Source organism: Delphinus delphis, chromosome 15 (assembly GCF_949987515.2).
Source record: "Delphinus delphis chromosome 15, mDelDel1.2, whole genome shotgun sequence".
Classification (NCBI taxonomy): Eukaryota; Metazoa; Chordata; class Mammalia; order Artiodactyla; family Delphinidae; genus Delphinus; species Delphinus delphis.
In genome coordinates, this window is record NC_082697.1 from 36,485,735 (window position 1) to 36,507,876 (window position 22,142).

General features: G+C 39.4%; 1 protein-coding gene across 1 annotated transcript in view; it reads right to left on the reverse strand.

Annotated features, from left to right (window-relative positions):
• Positions 1-5,106, reverse strand: part of PAK5 (p21 (RAC1) activated kinase 5) — a 98,828-nt gene extending 93,722 nt beyond the window's left edge. Inside the window, exon 1 of the mRNA XM_060032892.1 lies at positions 4,903-5,106. Coding sequence (XP_059888875.1) covers positions 4,903-5,106 — 204 coding nt within the window. The remainder of the gene's footprint in view (positions 1-4,902) is intronic.
• Between the last annotated feature and the right edge of the window lie 17,036 nt (positions 5,107-22,142).

Here is a 22,142-nt window from a genome sequence, read left to right on the forward strand (position 1 = left end):
CAGCGCTAAGACAATGGTTCTCCAACTTTCTGGTCTCAAGAACCTCTTATAATTATTGAGGACCACAAAAGACTTTGGTTTATGTTTTATCTATCAATATTTACTGCATTTGAAACAAACTGAGAAACACAAGAATACAAAGCACAAGATCCATTAGGTACCAGACCAATGACATTAACACACGCCATGTAGATTTTAGGAAACTCTACTGTACACCTGGGAGAGAATGAGAATGAAAATGGCAAATGATGCTTTAGTATTATAATGAAAATAGTTTTTATCTTCCACTCCCTGAGATAGTCTGAGGGACCCTCAGGGGTTCTGGACCAAACTTTGAGAACTGCTGCAAAAAAATGTTTCACCATGTGCCCAAGGGGACAAGAACAAAGATATTCATGACAACATTATTTATAAACAGCACATATTTGGCAATATCCATTTACTGAGAAACGGAGAAGCTGTAAACAGCTATAATTTTTAAATAAATTCATATTGATTTGCAGAAAATGAGTTTATCTTAAAACAATGTTAAGTAAAAAGCAAGTTAGAGCATATTATATACACTATGGCATCATTTAATAAAATTGAAATATGCCAAATAATACTATTATTTCTATGGTTTTACTTGAAAATGAAAAACAAATCTGAAGCAATATTAAGATATGCTATTTGTTCACTTTAAAGAGAAGCTATAAAGACTTTTTTAAATGGCCATTTATTCTTTCTTTAATTTATTTTTTAAAATTAATTAATCAATTTACTTTTGGCAGGGGCTACTCTTCGTTGTGGTGCATGGGCTTCTCACTGCAGTGGCTTCTCTTGTTGCGGAGCACGGGCTCTAGGCGTGTGGGCTTCAGTAGTTATGGCACACAGGCTCAGTAGCTGTGGCTCGAAGGCTCTAGAGCACAGGCTCAGCAGTTGTGGCTCACGGGCTCTAGAGCACAGGCTCAGTAGTTGTGGCACATGGGCTTAGTTGCTCTACGGCATGTGGGATCTTCTCAGACCAGGGCTCAAACCCGTGTCCCCTGCATTGGCAGGCAGATTCTTAACCACTGTGCCAGGGTTAGTCCTGGCAGTACTTCACCAGGGAAGTCCCCGTTTATTCTTTTTATTTATTTTTTATTGGAGTATAGTTGATTTACAATGCTGTGATATAAAGGCTTTTTAACATTATCCTCGTTATAATTTTTTAGCATTTTTAAATGATTTCTAGGCTGTTACAAAGGGTGATCACTAAGCTCAAGCTTCAGTCCACCTAAAACAGTGGTTCTTAAAGTTGTCCTCCACCCATTAGTAGCGTCAGCACCATCTGAGAGCGTGTTAGACGTGTAAACCATGGGGCACACCCAGAACTACTGAAGCAGAATCTCTAGGGTGGGGCCCAGGAATCTTGGTTTTAATAAGCTCCTCAGGAGATTCTGCTGAAAGCCCAAGTTTGAGAACCACTGGGCAAGAACAAACATGACCATTCATCCTGTCCTTTACGTAAATGTATCTAATTCAGCAGGAATTTTGGTATTATTGCTTACGACATTCTTGTGGACAAAATGATGCTACATATAGAAAGGAGTTTCTCAAAGATATTTGCCAAACGTTTTATGTTTTAAAAAGCACTCCCCACCCCACCCTCACCTTGCCTACACACCTTTGGCTTGGGTACCTGAAGTTTAACTTTTGACACAAATTGGAGCTAACCTGTGGCTCCTGGTTTCTGAGATTATGGAAATGTTGGCCAGTGTAAACTGTATTGATACATTATGTGGATAAATTCTTTTGTAATTAGCTAAATCAAGGTTTTCAAAGCATGGTCCCCAGACCAGCAGCAACAGCATCACCTGGAAACTTATTAGAAGTGCAAATTCTTAGGCTCCATCCCAGCCCTGTTCAATCAGAGACTCTGGAAATGGGCCCAGCAATCTGTGTTTATCAAGCCTTCCAGGTGATTCTGTTGGACTATAGTTTGAGAGACACTGACTTAAATGAATCTACATAGAAGAGTATGTCCTGGTGATTGTGACATGTACTTTAAAGAAGGTTTGAACAGGAACAGCTCTTTAACCAATCAGAGAAGAGAGTACTGGTTGCAATGGTGAATTTCCATTCAGAACCAGCTAGCCTGACGCTTACTGACCAACCCTGAAGGACCAGCACTTTGCCACCACCTAAGGCACTGTACACCTCTTCCAATACTGCTTTTATGTCATGATCTGTTTTCTCGTTTTCCTTTGTCTGCTTCAAGGACAAACTGACCAAATTAGAATTGTCAATTCTACTTAACTTAAAAAAACTTTGCCAAAATGGCTTTAAATCTGCACAACTCTACCTATTCATTCCTTTCTATCAATTCATTCATGGCTTCGTATTTCAAAGACTGTTCCAACTTCTGCAATATATACTGCATGGTTTATAATTTGCCCTTCTCAAGTCACTTGCAAGATTTCTACAGAGAAGTCATTTCCAAAGAGTGAGATCATCCAAACCTCATGGCATACTTTGGCCCCTGCAACCTTTTATTTTCCTCATTCCAAGAGGCTGGTAGAGTCAGTAGGATTCTCTTGGACCCCGATTCAATATGTGCTGACAGCACCAACTGCATTCATGGGATTTGGAGAAAGAGAGTCTCCATCTAAAGGAGTTTGGTGAGAGTATGAAATATGGATTTCTTGCGGGTCCTTCAGTTAGAAAGTATTTAATTAGCTCCGCTCTTTCTGGGGAAAATTCAACCTAGCTGACTCTTGTTTTGTCACTCCTTGCCTGTTTTTATTTTTTCTTGCAGGTAAAACTGTGCCTGAAATTTTCGGAAATCCAGGACTGGATGCATACTCGAGATGTATTTTCCAGACATCTTTCTGTTAGCATTTAAGTGTCCAAAACAAACATTCACGTTTCATGCAGACTGGATACTCACACATTTGGCATCAGGGCTAGGAAGCCCATGACGTGAGTAAGAGAATCACTGGGCTCAGGAGCTCAGCAGTTAGGAAATCTTGCTCCAATCAGTGAGGCTCATAAATTAAGCCTGAGAAGATCATGAGCCAGCCCATCCAGGAGATGGAAGAAATGAGCTAGAAGGTTCTCTTAAGTCCTACATCCACTGACCATGGTGGATTATCACTGAGATGGGAGATTCCTACTTCACTGCCAGCCAGGACCTGCTAGGACCTGGACAAGTGAAAATCCATGGTGAAATAAATGGTACTCTGTCCTGACCCTGTAATAACCACACTCCCTGATATGAAAGCACATCGTGGGCCTTTAACTACTTTCTTCCAGAATGTTCCTCATCAAATGATTATACTCAAGGGTAAAAAAAATAGCCCTTGTTTCATTTGGGCAGTTTTCCTTTGTCATGTTGATCAATAGCCGATAACTTTTCTGGGCACACTGTGTCTTCTGTTTTCTGGGTTTTATAAAAACTTGGAATATGAGAAAAATAATGAAACTAAAAAGTAAATTCTTTCCAATCTCAGCTTCTTTTTAGATAAGGCTCAGCCTATTATTTAGTCATTAGTGAGGCATTAGTCTTTATTTTGGAAGAAAATCATGTTCAGTAGTAAGATACTGCCTAATATTAACCAGTTGAGTTGGTTAATTGGTCAGTTTCTATTAAATATCAATCAATACCTGCTTAGAATAAGAGGTTCCTTTTTGTCCCTAAAGTTTTATCTTCTCAAATATCTATCTCCTTAGTATTTTACATTTTAGCTGGCTTGAAAACTTTCAAAATCTTATCAGAACATCAAATTCACAAGATGCAGGATTAGAACACTCTGTATAGATCTTTGGGCAGAAGAGACCCACATGTTCAATACTAGAATAGAATGACCAAGACCACGCATAAATGATGGAATCACAATTCCAACTTACTTAACTCAGGTGGTCTCTTATAAAAATTTCTTGTAATTTACCAGATAGGTTCCTTCTTTACTCCCTTTAAAAATGCATCCACTGTTGTTTTACGTATCATTTAAACTCAGTGTATTCAATGTGCGTGTTAATACAGAATAAGGTGTTTATGCAGCTCAGATGCCTACTAATATAAATCTAATCTATTGGATAACATGATGATAAGCTTCAATGATGTTTAACTCCCATAGGGAGCTTTTGGTAAATGACCCAGGGAATTCTTATCATTCTGAGGTGCAGAAGGAAACTGCAAAGGCTGGACTTTCTTTGTAGTCTCTTGACATATCTGAAATGTACTGGGTCTGAGTTTGACTTTAATGCAATTATTTTGATGAACATTCCTTTTAAAAATCTACTAGCCATTTTTTAAGGTAAATTATAGCCTATTCTAGGACTCAAATGCTTCATCTTTTATTTGAAATAGCTCTTAGACTATGAAGACTATACACATATAATTTATATATATATACTTATAAATATATATTTGATTTTATATATAAAGTATATACACATATGCATGTATGTGTGTACATATATATAAATCATTTATTATTGTTAAAAACTGTTATTACTATTTATATAAAAGTTTAGACATTCTGAGGGCAAATGTAAAACAACACAAAGTTGCCTAACATAATGTCTACTCAGAGATTATTGCCAATATTTACCAGAGTGGGTGGATAATATTCTTTAGTAAAAAGAACAAACACCATTAAAATTAGAAATGAAAATTTCCTATTTTGTGACTGTATTGTATGAGTCTGATTAAAAAAAAACTCACATCTGAAAGCTGAGGTTCCTTTTTATGTGTTGCAATTTACATGAAAATTAAGTGGTGAACATTATACTCATTGAAGATGATTGTGGATAATCTGTGGATATTTAAAAACAAATACATGATTTACACATTTGATAGCTCGCCCGTAAAGATGGCTCACTGCATCAATGAGAGAGCATGCTTCTTAAGCCAACTTAAAGACAGAATCCTCGCCATACCTTCATGGGAGCCAGCTGGATGGGAGTGATGCACGAAGGGTCTACCATGGGCTTCGGCCTGTTGGCCGTGTCTGCTAACAGGCTGTGCCACTGCTGGGGAAGGCCGGTAAATTTCTGTTCTTGTGGATCAAACCCAGTATGAACCCTGTGTTCAAAGTTGGATGGGCCAGATATTTCAATCTTTTTCTTTTTCTTTCCAAACATGATGGAAAACCTGAGAAATGCAAACAGAAACAGGGAGCTGTTTATATGTCGCCAGCAAAAGACCATAGGAAAATTAGTAATTCATTCAGAGTTCTATCTTTTCAATTCTTCCTCTATATATCAGTAGCAAAAGATAGAATTTGTATTTTTAGGGTGTGTAGATTAGATAACTTCATTCAAAAGTTTGTGTTCTCTTCTTGCACTTGCCATATATAGTTTCCTGACCCACAGAGTTTGGATTTGGCCATGTGATTCTCTTTGACTAATGGACTGTGCGTGGAGGAGAACATCCTTCTCTTCAGGGTGGAGGTTTCTGAAGGTATTGTATGTTTCCACTTCCCTCTTATGCTCCTGCTATTTGGCATGAAGATCTCTCTAGTGGGCAATACACCCTCAGCCAAGATTCTGGAAGGAGAGATGCATGAAGCAGACACAAATCTGACCTCCAGTTTGGAGCCAAGCCCAACTGAGCCACAGCTGAGTTATAAGTATGATATAAATGTTTGTCATGAAGCCACTAAGATTTTGTACTTGTTTGTTACATGATATTACCAAAGCAAAAGCTGACTAGTACACAGGGAGAAGCATCTCAAAGTGTGGTGTGCACTTAAAATCTAAAACATTTGTGTGGAAAAATATGCATAAACATGAAAAATGGAGTTAATAATTCTATTTGCCACATAAAATTATTATCAGGATTAAACAAGTAAACATTTGTAAAACACTTTGAAAAGTACCTGGCACAAAGTCAGTGCTGCAAGTATTAAAAATACCTCTGGATTAATACACGAGAAACTTTACTGGCTTTGCCTGCAGAGAAGGGAGCCAGGGGGACAAGGCAGGGAAGAAGAGCCACTTTTCACGGAATATTTAGAATTTTGTACAATGTATTTTACTTATTTGAAACAATGTAGTTTACCTAGTTAAAACACCCTATGACAGGGATACCTCTAGAAAATAATGTAAAATGGTTACTTTATGCTTTACGTTTATTGAAAACATGTAAGGTAACCTGGGTTTGAATCCCACCTCTTCACCGTGATCTTGGGTAACTGATTTTCTCATTCCGAATTTTCTGTGAACATGACAATCATGATCATTTGGGGAATCCTGACACCCCTGCTGCAGGTTTTATAAAAGATGGTGCTTTGGCTTCAAGGTTGCTTTGTTGGGAAAGCCTTATCTCAGCCCTCAGACTTGAGTAGGTGGGTTATATATATACTTGTAAAGCTCTGTACATATTTTTCACTGCACTTATCCACTTGCTATCAATTAATTGGGTGTAATGGTATGCCCAGTGTCTGTCTTCCCTTCTAGAATATAAGATCCATGAGAGTAGGGATGCTGCCTCCTTGTTTATTACAGTTTGCCAATGCCTGGCATATGGTAGGACTCAAGAAATATTTGCTGACAGACTAAAATCACCCAGAACAAAACATTCAAGGAAGAGCACCTGGGGTCAGAACTCCATAGATGTTAACATCTTCCTTTCCTCTTTCCCTCCTTTCTCTCTCCCTCCCTCCCCTTCATCCTCAGTTAAAACTTCTGTTTTCTCTTTTAACCATTTATCCCTGCTTGGCCAGCAGGTGCTTCCTCCTTTCCTTCTAGTTTTCTAAAGCTCCTACTCCATCCTCTACTGATGCAAGTCTGAGCTGCTATAACAAAACACCAGAGACCAAGAGGTTTATAAACAACATAAGTTTATTTCTCACAGTTCTGGAGGCTGGAAGTCCAAGATCAAGGTGCTGGCATATTACCTGCCTGCTGAGAACCTGCTTTCTGGGTGGCTGCCTTTTTGCTGTAACTTCACAGGTTGGAAGGGACAAGGGAGCTCTTTCTGGTCTCTTCTTATGAGGGCACTAATCCCATTCACAGGATGGGATAAACTGATCATCTCCCAAAGGCCCCACTTTCTATTGCCATCACCTTGGGGATTAGTATTTCAACATATGAATTTTGGAGGGACACATTCAGACCACAGCACTGCAGATATATTCTCCTGACAGGGATGAGACTCTTCATAGCATTAACTTCTCAGAATTTATTAAAACCCATTTTCCCATCCATCCTGGTTGTTATTTCACACTAATTTAGAAAACTAACGTAGGGTGATAATGAAAAACTAATGAAGGATGATAAGGGCTCAAAAATACCTTGATGTGTGTTATCCCTCTTGGAAAAACTCTATGCCAATAAAATGGACAACCTGGAAGAAATGGACAAATTCTTAGAAATTCACAACCTGCCAAGACTGAGCCAGGAAGAAATAGAAAATATGAACAAACCAATCACAAGCACTTAAATTGAAACTGTGATTAAAAATCTTCCAACAAACAAAAACCCAGGACCAGATGGCTTCACAGGTGAAATCTATCAAACATTTAGAGAAGAGCTAACACCTATCCTTCTCAAACTCTTCCAAAATATAGCAGAGGGAGGAACACTCCCAAACTCATTCTACGTGGCCACCATCACCCTGATACCAAAACCAGACAAAGATGTCACAAAGAAAGAAAACTACAGGCCAATATCACTGGTGAACATAGATGCAAAAATCCTCAACAAAATACTAGCAAACAGAATCCAACAGCACATTAAAAGGATCATACACCATGATCAAGTGGGGTTTATTCCAGGAATGCAAGGATTTTTCAATATATACAAATCAATCAACGTGATACACCATATTAACAAATTGAAGAAGAAAAAACATATGATCACCTCAATGGATGCAGAGAAAGCTTTTGACAAAATTCAACACCCATTTATAATAAAAACCCTGCAGAAAGTAGGCATAGAGGGAACTTTCCTCAACATAATAAAGGCCATATATGACAAACCCACAGAAAACATCATCCTCAATGGTGAAAAATTGAAAGCATTTCCACTAAGATCAGGAACAAGACAAGGTTGCCCACTCTCACCACTATTATTCAACATAGTTTTGGAAGTTTTAGCCACAGCAATCAGAGAAGAAAAAGAAATAAAAGGAATCCAAATCAGAAAAGAAGAAGGAAAGCTGTCACTGTTTGCAGATGACATGATACTACACGTAGAGAATCCTAAAGATGCTACCAGAAAACTACTATAGCTAATCAATGAATTTGGTAAAGTAGCAGGATACAAAATTAATGCACAGAAATCTCTGGCATTCCTATACACTAATAATGAAAAATCTGAAAGTGAAATTAAGAAAACACTCTCATTTACCATTGCAACAAAAATAATAAAATACCTAGGAATAAACCTACCTAAGGAGACAAAAGACCTGTATACAGAAAATTATGACACACTGATGAAAGAAATTAAAGATGATACAAATAGATGGAGAGATATACCATGTTATTGGATTGGAAGAATCAACACTGTGAAAATGACTCTACTACCCAAAGCAATCTACAGATTCAATGCAATCCCTATCAAACTACTAATGGCATTTTTCACAGAACTAGAACAAAAATTTTCACAATTTGTATGGAAACACAAAAGACCTAGAATAGCCAAAGCAATCTTGAGAACGAAAAATGGAGCTGGAGGAATCAGGCTCCCTGACTTCAGACTATACTACAAAGCTACAGTAATCAAGACAGTATGGTACTGGCACAAAAACAGAAAGATAGATCAATGGAACAGGATAGAAAGCCCAGAGATAAACCCATGCACATATGGTCACCTTATCTTTGATAAAGGAGGCAAGAATATACAGTGGAGAAAAGACAGCCTCTTCAATAAGTGGTGCTGGGAAAACTGGACAGGTACATGTAAAAGTATGAGATTAGAACACTCCCTAACACCATACACAAAAATAAGGTCAAAATGGGTTAAAGACCTAAATGTAAGGCCAGAAGCTATCAAACTCTTAGAGGAAAATATAGGCAGAACACTCTATGACATAAATCACAGCAAGATTCTTTTTGACCCACCTCCTAGAGAAATGGAAATAAAAACAAAACTAAACAAATGGGACCTAATGAAACTTCAAAGTTTTTGCACAGCAAAGGAAACCATAAACAAGACCAAAAGACAACGCTCAGAATGGGAGAAAATATTTGCAAGTGAAGCAACTGACAAAGGATTAATCTCCAAAATTTACAAGCAGCTCATGCAGCTCAATAACAAAAAAACAAACAACCCAATCCAAAAATGGGCAGAAGACCTAAATAGACATCTGTCCAAAGAAGATATACAGATTGCCAACAAACACATGAAACAATGCTCAACATCACTAATCATAAGAGAAATGCAAATCAAAACTACAATGAGGGGCTTCCCTAGTGGTGCAGTGGTTGAGAGTCTGCCTGCCGATGCAGGGGACATGGTTTTGTGCCCCGGTCTGGGAAGATCCCACATGCCGTGGAGCAGCTGGGCCCGTGAGCCATTGCTGCTGAGCCTGCGCGTCCGGAGCCTGTGCTCCGCAACGGGAGAGGCCACAACAGTAAGAGGCCCATGTACCACAAAAAAAAAAAAAAAAAAAACACACACACACACACAAAACAATACAATGAGCTATTATCTCACACCAGTCAGAATGGCCATCATCAAAAAGTCTATAAATAGTAAATGCTGGAGAGGGTGTGGAGAAAAGGGAACACTCTTGCACTGCTGGTGGGAATGTAAATTGATACAGCCACTATGGAGAACAGTATGGAGGTTCCTTTAAAATCTACAAATAGAACTACCATATGACCCAGCAATCCTAGTACTGGGCATATACTCTGAGAAAACCATAATTCAAAAAGAGTCATGTACCAAAATGTTCATTGCAGCTCTATTTACAATAGCCAGGAGATGGAAGCAACCTAAGTGTCCATCATCGGATGAATGGATAAAGAAGATGTGGTACATATATACAATGGAATATTACTCAGCCATAAAAAGAAACAAAATTGAGTTATTTGTAGCGAGGTGGATGGACCTAGAGTCTGTCATACAGAGTGAAGTAAGTCAGAAAGAGAAAGTCAAATACCGTATGCTAACACATATATATGGAATTAAAAAAAAATGGTCATGAAGAACCTAGGGGTAAGACAGGAATAAAGACACAGACCTACTAGAGAATGGACTTGAGGATATGGGCAGGGGGAAGGGTAAGCTGTGATAAAGTGGGAGAGTGGCATGGACATATATACACTACCAAACGTAAAATAGATAGCTAGTGGGAAGCAGCCACATAGCACAGGGAGATCAGCTCGGTGCTTTGTGACCACCTAGAGGAGTGGGATAGGGAGGGTCGGAGGGAGGGAGATGCAACAGGGAAGAGATATGGGAACATGTGTATATGTATAACTGATTCACTTTGTTATAAAGTAGAAACTAACACACCACTGTAAAGCAATTATACTCCAATAAAGATGTCGAAAATAAATAAATAAATAAATAAATATGTCAATTGATTTTAAACATTTGAGAACATCTCAGCCAGAGTATAAAGAAGTAAAGGAGCCCAGCCGTAGTAGACTGCCACAGGAATGGCCCCTGGTGTTTCATGCCTCTCAGTGTCCAGCCCTCGGGTGGGTGTCTCCTGCACTGACGCTGGACCAGGATATGTAATCTACCAAGGGACAGTAAAAACCCTGACACAAGCACGAAATGTGCCTGCCCACTGGGGCTTGCCTCCACGCTGCTCTTGGAACCGGCAGCCAGCATGAGAACAAGGCCAGGCCATCTTGTTAGGGAATGACAGACCATGCAGCCCAGTCACTCATCAGCCTAGGCAACAACCAGCCCTGGAAATGGAGCTGCCTAGCTGACCAGCAGCTGTCCACTAGCGAGCCCAGTCAAAGCCAGCAGAAAAAAAAGCCCAGCTGAGCTGGACTCAAAGTGCCAACCTATAGAATCAGGACACAAATAAAATGGCTTTACCTTTTGGAGTAGATTGTTGCACAGAAAACGCTAACTATGATCATCCCATACCTTGCATCTTCAGATGCCCATCATTTTTCTCTATTTTAGCTGCTTCAAAGTCTCAAGTAACAATGCTCAATCTGGTTAACTATATTAAATGTTATACAATTGTGTCCACTCAGAGGAGTCTTCATTGTGATCTTGTTGTCTGGTTTGTCAAGGGCCTAGAAGGATTTCAGTGGACAGGCAATTATGCCAAATAAGTAAGTGACTCTATACACCATATCTCAGTATTATTTTATGAAAATAAAAAATATTTGAGGGATTTCCCTGGTGGTCCAGTGGCTAAGACTCTGTGCTTCCATTGCAGGGGGTGTGGGTTCAGTCCCTGGTCGGGGAACTAAGATCCCACATGTAGTGCAGAGCAGCCAAAAACATTTTTTTTGGAAAATATAATCTGGTCATGCATTGGCTGAGTCCACTTGACATTTTAATAAACTTTATGATCAATTTTTTAAAACAAGGGAGCAATTGTTTTTAAAAAAATCATTTGAGAAGAGTTCTTTTGCATGTATTCATACCTGAACAAGCACTGAGAATGTTGGATCAAATATTTTTAGAACCAGAATAGAAATGTCTTACTATTCCCTTCCTGACTGTGCATTTCTCAGTGGTTGCTATGCCATTCAAGTGAGAATATAAAAAAAGAAAATATCAATGAACTAATACCATTCTTGTTTTAAAGTAAGACAGTTGTGGAGAGGAAACCCACAGCTGAATTAATTTGCCTACATTTCATTGTGTGATACTACACAACTGTAATTTAAATGGTAATATATATACAGTTCTAGCTGTCTAATAAGTTTGAGTTAAAGAGGAAGCAACTTAAAAAGAAAATGAAGAAGTTCTAAACCCTAAAGTCATGTTCCTGTGAAGCTCACACTTGACAGAAAGCAGAGAGGGAATCTCCAAGATGTATAGTGATGTTCCACGAGTAATGGCCATTCCTCTGACAGCAATGAGGAATCTCACACTCAGGTGAAAGACACATGGGAGGGAACCCTCCTCAAATCCAGACCTGCCTTGGTAAATGGTTTCTTCTCTTTGATAAGCCCACGCTTAGTCTGTACCTGGCAAAGTGCTAAATGCTCGAGGTGCTTGATCTCACTTAAAACTCACAATAACCCAATGGTGGGGGTCCCCAAGACCACCCCTAGGTTTGATTTGTTAGGAGAACTCACAGGGCTCGGCATAGAGTTATACTCACGGCTCTGATTTATTATAGTAAAAGGATACAAAGCAAAATCAGCAAAGGGAAAAGGCACGAGGGCCAAGTCTAGAGGGACCCAGGGGTAAGCTTCCAGGGGTCCTCTCCCAGCGGATTCACAAAGGATGTGACTAATTCCTCTAGCACTGAATTGTGACAACATATGTGAAATGTTGTCTACCATGGAAGCTTGTGAAAGTCTCAGTGCCTGAGGATTTTATTCGGTACCTATCACATAGACACCACTGTCTGGTCTGTGCCAAAACTTCAGATTCCAGAAGGAAACATGGGTTCAGCTTAGACCATATTGTTTGAATAAACAGTTTAGTCACAGGGAGCCATTCTTACCAGGGAACAGTGGGAACCCTCCTAAAATCCAAGTTCCCAGATGCCAGCCAAGGGCTAAACTTGCAAATAGGTTTCTCTAAGAAACGCAGCCTCAGGCCTGCTATGTTAACTTCTTTGGCACAAGAGGTGTTATTATCATACCTCCATTTTACAGAAGGAAAAACAGGAGCTCAGAGGTAATAAACTGGCAAAGCTGGAGACTCAGAATCTCAAAGTACGTGCTTTCAATCACTGGGCAGATTGTATGATACAGCTAAATTCTATCTACCATAACAGAAAATAAAAGGATGGAGATGCCTAGTGTTGATAAAACTGCATACACATATTTGTTGTTAGAGGTAAAAAACTGAAAAAAAAAATTGCCAAAACCAAAGGAATGTCATGATGGCCTCTGGGGAAACAGAACTTGGAGTTATCATAGGGTGAATCAGGAAACCACTGGATTTTTAAACATTTTTTTGGTAAACCATGTGTGGTATATTTATTTTCTAAAATATTTTTAAATCAACTCAAAAGAAACACTTGTTAAGGAGAAGTTCCCTGGTGGCCTAGTGGTTAGGATTTCGGGCTTTCACTATTGTGGCCTGGGTTCAATCCCTGGTCGGGGAACTGAGATCCCGGAAGCCACGCAGTGCGGCCAACAAAAATAACAGTGGATTAAAAAAAATAACAAACTTGTTAAAGTTAGCATGTATCAGAATATACTGAAATAAAACTTTAAAAATTCATCCTTTGGGTTAACATTCAGAAGAAAAGATTGATTTACATGAATAGCAGAGTAAAAAGGGGGCTAGCAACCATCATTTTGAAATTATATCTAGAGTAGCCATTCACAAATGATTCAAGAAGCTGCTATCTCTTGGGAAACATATCAGATGACAACTTGATCTTCCCGATGGTGCCAGTCAGTTTAGATTCTCATCTTGCCTGAGAACTGGCAGTTCACACAGAATGAGTGTTCAGTAAGGTGCTGAATACTGAGTAGATTTCTAATCTTGGGCCCTTTTACCCTTATTTCTATTGCTCTACATCAAAGGTTTTGAATATTGGCAAAACCTACCTAATTCTTTGGTAGCCATGTCCACTGAAAGTGGCATGTAGCTTAGGAAAGAAATATTTCCTTTGATTGCTGAATTGCACATTTACAACTGGATGAGCAGGTAGAGACATTTCAAGCAACCACATATAACAGATAGACATAAACTAATGCCCCCATTTCTAGTCTCTCTAAAATGTCTCTTAGCTCATAGGTCCTCAGCTTATGAAATAAGCATTGTATTAGTCAGAATTCTCCTGAGAAACAGAACCAATAGGATTTATATATTATAGATGTATATAAGAGGGAATTTATTATAGGAATTGGCTAATGTGGTTATGTTGGCCAAGATGCCCCATGATCTGCTGTCTGCAAGCTGGTGAACCAGGAAAGCTATCAGTGTAATTCAGTTCATGTCCATGGCCTGGAGAATCAGGAGCTGGTCCCAGTCTGAGTCTGAAAACACAAGAACCAGGAGCGCCAAGGTCCAAGGGCAGGAGAAGATGGAAGCCTCAGCTCAAGCAGGAAGAGAGTAAACTCACCCTTCCTTTGTCTTTTTGCTCATTTGGGCCCTCAAGAAATTGCACGATGCTCGCCCACATTGGGGAGGGTCATCTGCCTTATTCAGTTCACCAATCTGAATGCTAATCTCTTCCAGAAACATACCCAGAAATAATATATACCAACTATCTGGACATCCCTTGGCCCAGTCAAACTGACACATAATATTAACCATCACAAGCATGTATGGGAGAGCTTACAAGAACATTCTTCTTGTTTATGCAGAAAATGAAGTAACATTCCAGGTAGATTTTAAAACTATACTTGACTGCAAGCATGCCTACTGGCCTAGGAAACACATGACTACAGGCCACTAACACTTTTTATTCTCCTGAATATTTTTGGCTCAAAAAGTCTGTTTCGGGGGACTTCCCTAGTGGTCCAGTGGTAAAGAATCTGCCTTACAATGCAGGGGACGCAGGTTCAATCCCTGGTCAGTGAACTAAGATCCCACATGCCGCAGAGCAACTAAGCCCACGTGCCACAACTACTGAGCTTGCAGGTCTCAACTAGAGAGCCCACGTGCAGCCAATTACAGAGCCCACACACCCTGGAGCCCGTGAGCCACAACTAGAGAGAGAAAACCCACATGCCACAACTAGAGAGAAGCCCGCGCACCACAACAAAGAGCCCGCACGCCGTGACAAAAGATCGCGCATGCCTCAACAAAGATCAGGCGTGCTGCAACTAAGACCCGGCGCAGCCAAAAATAAATTAAATAAATAAATAATAAATAAATCTGTTTTTAAAAAGTCTGTTTCAGGATTACAAATTCTATTTTCAACTTTCTTGCTCAAAGTATAATTTGTTATATATATATATATATATATATATATATATATATATATATATATACCTGGTAATTTTATATTTTTTTTACTACTTTCCCATTCTTTATTAATATGTACAGTTGGAATAATCAGTAAGAATAGTGCTATACTGATAGAATACCTCTAGTTTTCAAAATGTTGGCATGCTCATAAAGGGCTTTGAAGTTCGGGCCAGAGTATAAAAATTCACAAGGTAGTATTTTGCTATTGTATTCAAAATTATTAAAAAATATTTGAGACACAGGCAACAGTGTGGATGAACCTCAAAGATATTACACTAAGTGAAATAAGCCAGACGCAGAAGGACAAATATGGCCTGATTCTACTTATACGAGGCACCTAAAGTAGTCAAATTCATAGGGACATGGAGTAGAATGGTATTGCCAGGGGCTGGGAAGAGGGGAGAATGAGGATGTATTGTTTAATGGGTATAGAGTTTCAGTTTGGGAGGATGAAAAGGTTCTGAAGATGGATGGTGGTGATGGTTGCCCAACAGTGTGCACGGACTGAAGGCCACTGAACTGTACATTTAAGGATGGTTAAAATGGTCAATTTTATATTATGTATATTTTACAATAATAATAATAATAATAATAACTAATGGTATGGACATGTCCCAGGAGCTTTGGCCTGTACGGGGGAAAGTAGTTAGCAGAGAGGGAACACATTGAAGATGGGGTGTGGCAGAGAGGTGAGCTGAGCTGGGGCCAATCTATTAGATAATTTTTTTGCTCTTATCCTCTCTCCCCATCAAAACTGTATTGGTCTAACCTTTGGCACTGACGACTGCTTAGTCTGTGCTTGCAGGCCCTACAGCTGAAGTGAGGACTCAGTGTAACTACTAGACTATTAAGGTTTTCAGCTAGACAGACAGCTGGCTGCTTAGAGGAAGACCACAGAATTAAACGATGGCGCCTTTAACATACATCTCAGGGGTGATTCTTTTCTCGTTGACCCCCTCAGGAAAAGATTTTTCTTTTCTTAGTCTCAGATCCCTTTTGAGGAACTTGGTAAAAGCAGTAATGGATACTTAAGTACTTCTGAAATACCTACCTGTGTTCAGATAATTTAGGGTTAATGACCTGCCTATCATTGGTTGAAGAAAGATGGCTATTTGAGAAACTCCTCTGCAGAGAGAATGAGAGCAGCCACACCATGCGCTTGTCGAGATGCCATTGCTCAGATACGCATTTGGCACAGCCTCAGATTTGGGAACAAAGGATTCACCACAGGGCTTCCCTGGTGGCGCAGTGGTTGAGAGTCCACCTGCCGATGCAGGGGACACGGGTTCGTGCCCCGGTCCGGGAGGATCCCACATGCCGCGGAGCGGCTGGGCCCGTGAGCCATGGCCGCTGAGCCTGCGCGTCCGGAGCCTGTGCTCTGCAACGGGAGAGGCCACAACAGTGAGAAGCCCGTGTACCGCAAAAAAAAAAAAAAAAAAAAAAAAAAAAAAGGATTCACCAGGCTTTTAGTTAAGTTGCTTTTAAGTAAAATGTAACATGGATATAATTTGGGGTTCAGAGGAAAATATTAAAAACTTGGGATGGATCTATAATATCATCTAAAAATAAAGTTGTTTCCTAAGAAAAATTATTGTATCATGTCCAAAACGGTGTAAGTGATGTGGTTTCCTTTCCTCGGATTCTTTCACTGCAGTGTGTCTCCTGGACATCACCCACGAGTGGGCAGCCACTGTTCCACCGGGTGCTTGCCATTCCAGAAAAGCTGCTTCAAAGCATGTTGGGTCAACAGAAGGATTATTCTTTACTTGGTCCCCATTTGTATTTGTACAGACACTCGTGATCCAGATGCACCCTGCTCTGTGTGCTCTTCTGATTTGCTCCCTAGTCCAACTACACCTGCCTTCTCCACCTCCTTGGAAGCATCTGACTCTGGCTTCCAATTTTTATCCTTTGGATTTGAACTCAGCCTCCAAACCTGACTCCTTGCTTCTTCTTTGTCCTTCTCTACTATGGGAATCTCTTGTATACCTCCCACTGATAAAGTTGTTTGGATCTAATGTATTTGCTGGATTCTTTTCATCTAAGCTTTCTGATTCTGTCCTCATTCTGGAATCTGTGACTGCAGTTGGATTTATCATTTCCATTTATCCAACTCCACATTGTTTAGACCATCCACATTGCAAGATCACTCTAATCTAACTCAACTCTCCATTCTCGCTTCAATTCTTCTAACTCATATTTTCTGATACTCAACACCCAGGATGGACGAAAGGCATGCTTTGAGGAAAACATTTAAATTCTAAACATTTTCCACACTGTCCAGAGTGATAACATAATGTTAAAATAGGAGCAAGAAGAAAATTATGCTTTGTAGAATAGCATCAACAGAGCATACACTCCAAAAAAATGCAGAAAAAAATGTGTTAAATGTTATAGTCAAAAGCTATTATTTCACTATGGTCTCATCCTATGCCACATGTTTCTTCTTCCTTATGCCAATAATCACACATATAGAGATGTAGCCCAGACTCCTTTCCTAAGCTCCAGATTTATGCATCCAAATCTACTCTAGGATTCATCCCACTCTTGAAACCCAGCATCTCCAAAACGTAAGTCACAATCTTCCTACTTGTTCAACCTGTTCCTTCTCTAGATATCCCAATCCTAGTATATATTGAAGTACCATGTTGTATGGAATTGTTGAAGACAATTCTGGGAATCCATTTTGACCTTCCCTTCCTTGCCATCCTGCACATCCAATCACCACCAGTTCCTGTCCATTCTACTCCCCAAATGTCCACTACATCTGTACACCTCTCAGAATTCCCAATATTAGTTTTCTACCGCTACTGTAACAATTACCTCTAACTTAGGTAAATTCATTACCCTAGAATTCTGGAGGTCAAAAGTATGAAAAGGGTCTCACCAGGCGAAAATCAAGGTGTCAGGAGAGCTGTGTCCCTTTCTGGAGGCTCTAAGGGGGAAGCTATTTCCTTGCCTTTTCCAGCTTCTGGAGGCCACCTGTGTTCCTTGACTTTTAAAACCTTCCTCCATCTTCAAAGCCAGCAACAGTACATTTTTATCTGACTGTTCTTCCTCGTACATGGCTCTGCCCAACTCTCTCTTCTGCCTTGCTCTTCCACTTTTAAGGACACAATTGTGATTGCATTAGGCCCTTTTGAATAATCTCCCTATTTATTTACTTGCCCCCTTCCAAGCAGCCCTCCACCTTGCAGGCAGACCAAGTTTCTAAAATGTTAAATCTGATCGCCTCATGCTGTCTCTTTCCTAAGCCTTTTCTATGACTTCTCATTGGCCTTAAAAACAAAACAAAACTCACCAGGCTCCCTAGGTCTATCCCTTGCATAGCTCTCTAACTGCCTACATCCCTCTCCCCTTCATTAAGCCTTATTATCCTTAGTCACTGCCATTAACTTAAAGGCCCCCGACCTTCCAACATCTGCCTTCCCCTGCCCCAGCCCCCCACATCACTCTAAGTCTTCTTTCCTGCCATTCTTGAACCCCAGAATCCCTTTCTTCTTATGTTCTCCATAGCTCCTTATATAACTATTGTGCTTATTCCAAATTACAGAAGTAATGCATGAGTAATACACAACTTGGTGTGGACCATTCAAACAATAAAGAAGCATACGGAATAAAAGTTAAAAGTCAACTGGCATACACTTTCCCACCACAAAATCCCAAACACGGACCTTTTGTTGTTTGTTTCTGCCATCCCTGCATACAACCTGAATTTTCATACATAAACATGACCACACTATGCACACTGTTGTGGGATTTGCTTTTTTGTCATTTAACATAATTTGGCTGTTATGTTTAAAAAAAAAAAAAAAAGGAAACCTTGGCTATCTTTCCATAGTAGTACATATATCAGTACTTGTCTTTAAGACATCATAGCATTTTATAAAGTAGAATGTATTATAATTCATCTATTGATTCCTTTATTGATTAATATTTAAGAGGGTTTTTTTTTTTGGTTCTTAAAAACAACATTCTGGTGAGAATCCTGGTATATGTATCATTCTGCATAAATATGGGCAGTTCTGCAGCAAAGAACATCAGATATGGAAATGATGGGACTAAAGGCATATGTATCCGCTTGCTAGGGCTGCCATATAAAGTACCACAAACTGGGTGCCTTAAACAACAGGAATTTATTTTCTCACAGTTCTGAAGGGTGGATATCTGAGATCAAGGTATCTGTAGGGTTAGTTTCTTCTGAGGCCTTTCTCCTTGGCTTGTAGATAGCCGTCTTCTCCCTGTGTCTTCATGTGGTCTCCCTTCTGTACCCACCTGTGTCCTAATTTCCTCTTCTTATAAGGATGCCAGTCATATGGATTAAGTCCCACACTAATGATCTAATTTTAACTTAATTACCTTTATATAGACTACATCTTCAAACACAGTTACACAGGTATTGGCAGTTAGAACCTCAACATATGAATTTGGCATGTAGGAGGATGGGGGATACAGACAATTCAGCCTATAACAGCAGATTTCCATCTTATATGTGCCTGGGATATAGTAGGCGCTCAATAAATATTTGTTGAATGAGTGGTCACTGGGACAAAAATATTTACCTCTCTAAAGACAATTTGTAGTTTAACCACACTGGCAGCCCAGAGGGTGAGACTGGCTGTGTGTGACAGGCATGCATCTGAATCCCTGTCTCAGGTTCAGCTTCTAAGGAACCCAACTTAAACATTCAGCTGCCATTGGCAGAGTGGGAAAGAGAACCCAGGTCTCTCAAACTTTTTCCTCATAAGTTTTTATCACTCCTTCAAAAATATTTCTAATCATTTAACTATAGACAAAGCAGGAATGGGGAGGACAAGACCTTATGGAGTAGAGGTGAGAGATTTTCTAGTGGGAGAGAAAGACACAGGTATAGTGACATCTGGAGACTGAATCCTAGCTCTGACACTTATTGGGGCAAATTACTTAATCTCTTCATGCCTCAATTTTCTCATCAATAAATGCACCTAGTAGAGTGGCATGGACATATATACACTACCAAACGTAAAATAGATAGCTAGTGGGAAGCAGCTGCATAGCACAGGGAGATCAGCTCGCTGCTTTGTGACCACCTAGAGGGGTGGGATAGGGAGGGTGGGAGGGAGGAAGATGCAAGAGGGAAGAGATATGGGGACATATGTATATGTGTAACTGACTCACTTTGTTATAAAGCAGAAACTAACATACCATTGTAAAGCAATTATACTCTAATAAAGATGTTAAAAATAAAAATAAATGCACCTAGTAATTAATATCTATGTCAAAGTGTTGTTGTGGATATTTAATGAGTTAATGTCTGTCAAGCACATAAAACACTGCCTGGCACTGAATGGGCATTCAATAATTGTTAGGTATTATGATTACAAAGGAAAGAAATAAAACATGATAGGGTATAAAAAGTTCTATGAAATTAACAAAATAAGATCATGTGATACAGCTGTGCTATTTGATATAGTAATATATGACTACAGAGCCACAGAAATGGGGCTAGTCTAAACTGATTGAAGTATACATCACAACCCAAATTGTGAACACGTGGTATAAAGAAGAATGTAAAATATTTCATATACATATGTGTGTGTGTGTGTGTGTGTGTACTTTTTACTTTGAGATATTATAGATTTACAGGAGGTAGCATGTACACTTCCTCCAGTTTTTCCCCATACTTACATCTTACATGATCATAGTATGATATCAAAACCAGGAATTTGACATTGGTAGAGTGTGTGCATTTGGTACTACACCATTCTATCACATGTTTAGGTTCATGTAACCTCCAGCATAATCAAGATGCAAAACTGTTTCATCACCACAAAGAGCTCCCTCTTGTTACCCTTCCCACCTCCTCAGCTCTGGCAACCGCTAATCTGTTTTCTATTTCCATAAATTTGTAATTTTGAGACTGTTATATAAATGGCATCACAGGGGGTATGACCATTTGAGATTGGCTCTTTTTGCATGAAGCATAATGCCCTTGAGATCCACCAAGTTGTTTTGTGTACCAACAGCTTGCTCCTTTTTACTGCTGAGTAGTATTCCATGGTGTACCACAGTCTGTTTAACCATTTACCTACTGAGACATAGTTTGGTTGTTTCCAATTTTTGACTACTATAAATAAAGCTGGTATGAACAACAGTGTACAGGTCTTCTTCAGTCATGAGACTTACTAATTTTTTATATTAATTATGTATTAAAATGATAATATTCTGGATATTTTGAATTAAGTAAAATATATCATTTAAATTAATTTCACTTTTTAAATTTTAAAATATGGCTACTAAAATATTTAAAGTTAAATATGTACCTCATGTATTTCTATTAAATTATCACAGTGATAGAATAACTTTTGAGGAGAGTAGTTGTGTGGCTACTTGTGATATGGATATTGGTGAATAATGTTTAGAGTTCAGCCTTTATGAATAAGAAGGTGTAGGTCTTGAGAAGTTGAGACAGAACAATCCAAGCAGAAGGAACACTGAGGATAATGGCCCCAAGAGAGAAAAGGACTTGCCTTGTTCAAGAAACTGAAGAAGGCTGTGTGTCAGAAGCAATATGGGTTGAAGGGGGAATGGTGTGGCCCACCATCTTGAGATAGACATTACCTACATAGCTCCAGATTCTCTAGTTTTCTTTTTTATTCTACTCCATTGATACTAATGCCAAAATATCCTCAACTACTTTGAGAGTAATGGGTAGGAAAACTTAATACAGAAAGTACTTTCAAAGTGATTCTTTAAGTGGAGTAGAGATTCCCAAATAGACATTGGCTGATGTATTAATTCTGGCAATACTGCCATTTGTTTAAAACTTACTGTAAATTATAAGACTAGTGTATTAGTTAGCTTTTGATACATAACAAACAATCCCAATAATTAATGACTTCAAATGACAACCATTTATTTAGCTCACAATACTGTGGGCTGGCAATCTGTGCTAAGCTCAGGTAGGTGTTTCTTCTGGCCTTGCCCATGCTCGCTTCTGTGGTCTGTGGTCAGCTGTGGGTTGGCTGGAGACTGACTGGTCTAGGATGGCCACATGGTCTCTATTCTTTCAGCAGGATAGCACAGGCTTGTTATGGTGGTATCAGGGTTCCAAGAAAGTACAGAAGTGAGGCCTCTTGAGACCTAGGCTAGGAACAGGCACACCTCTG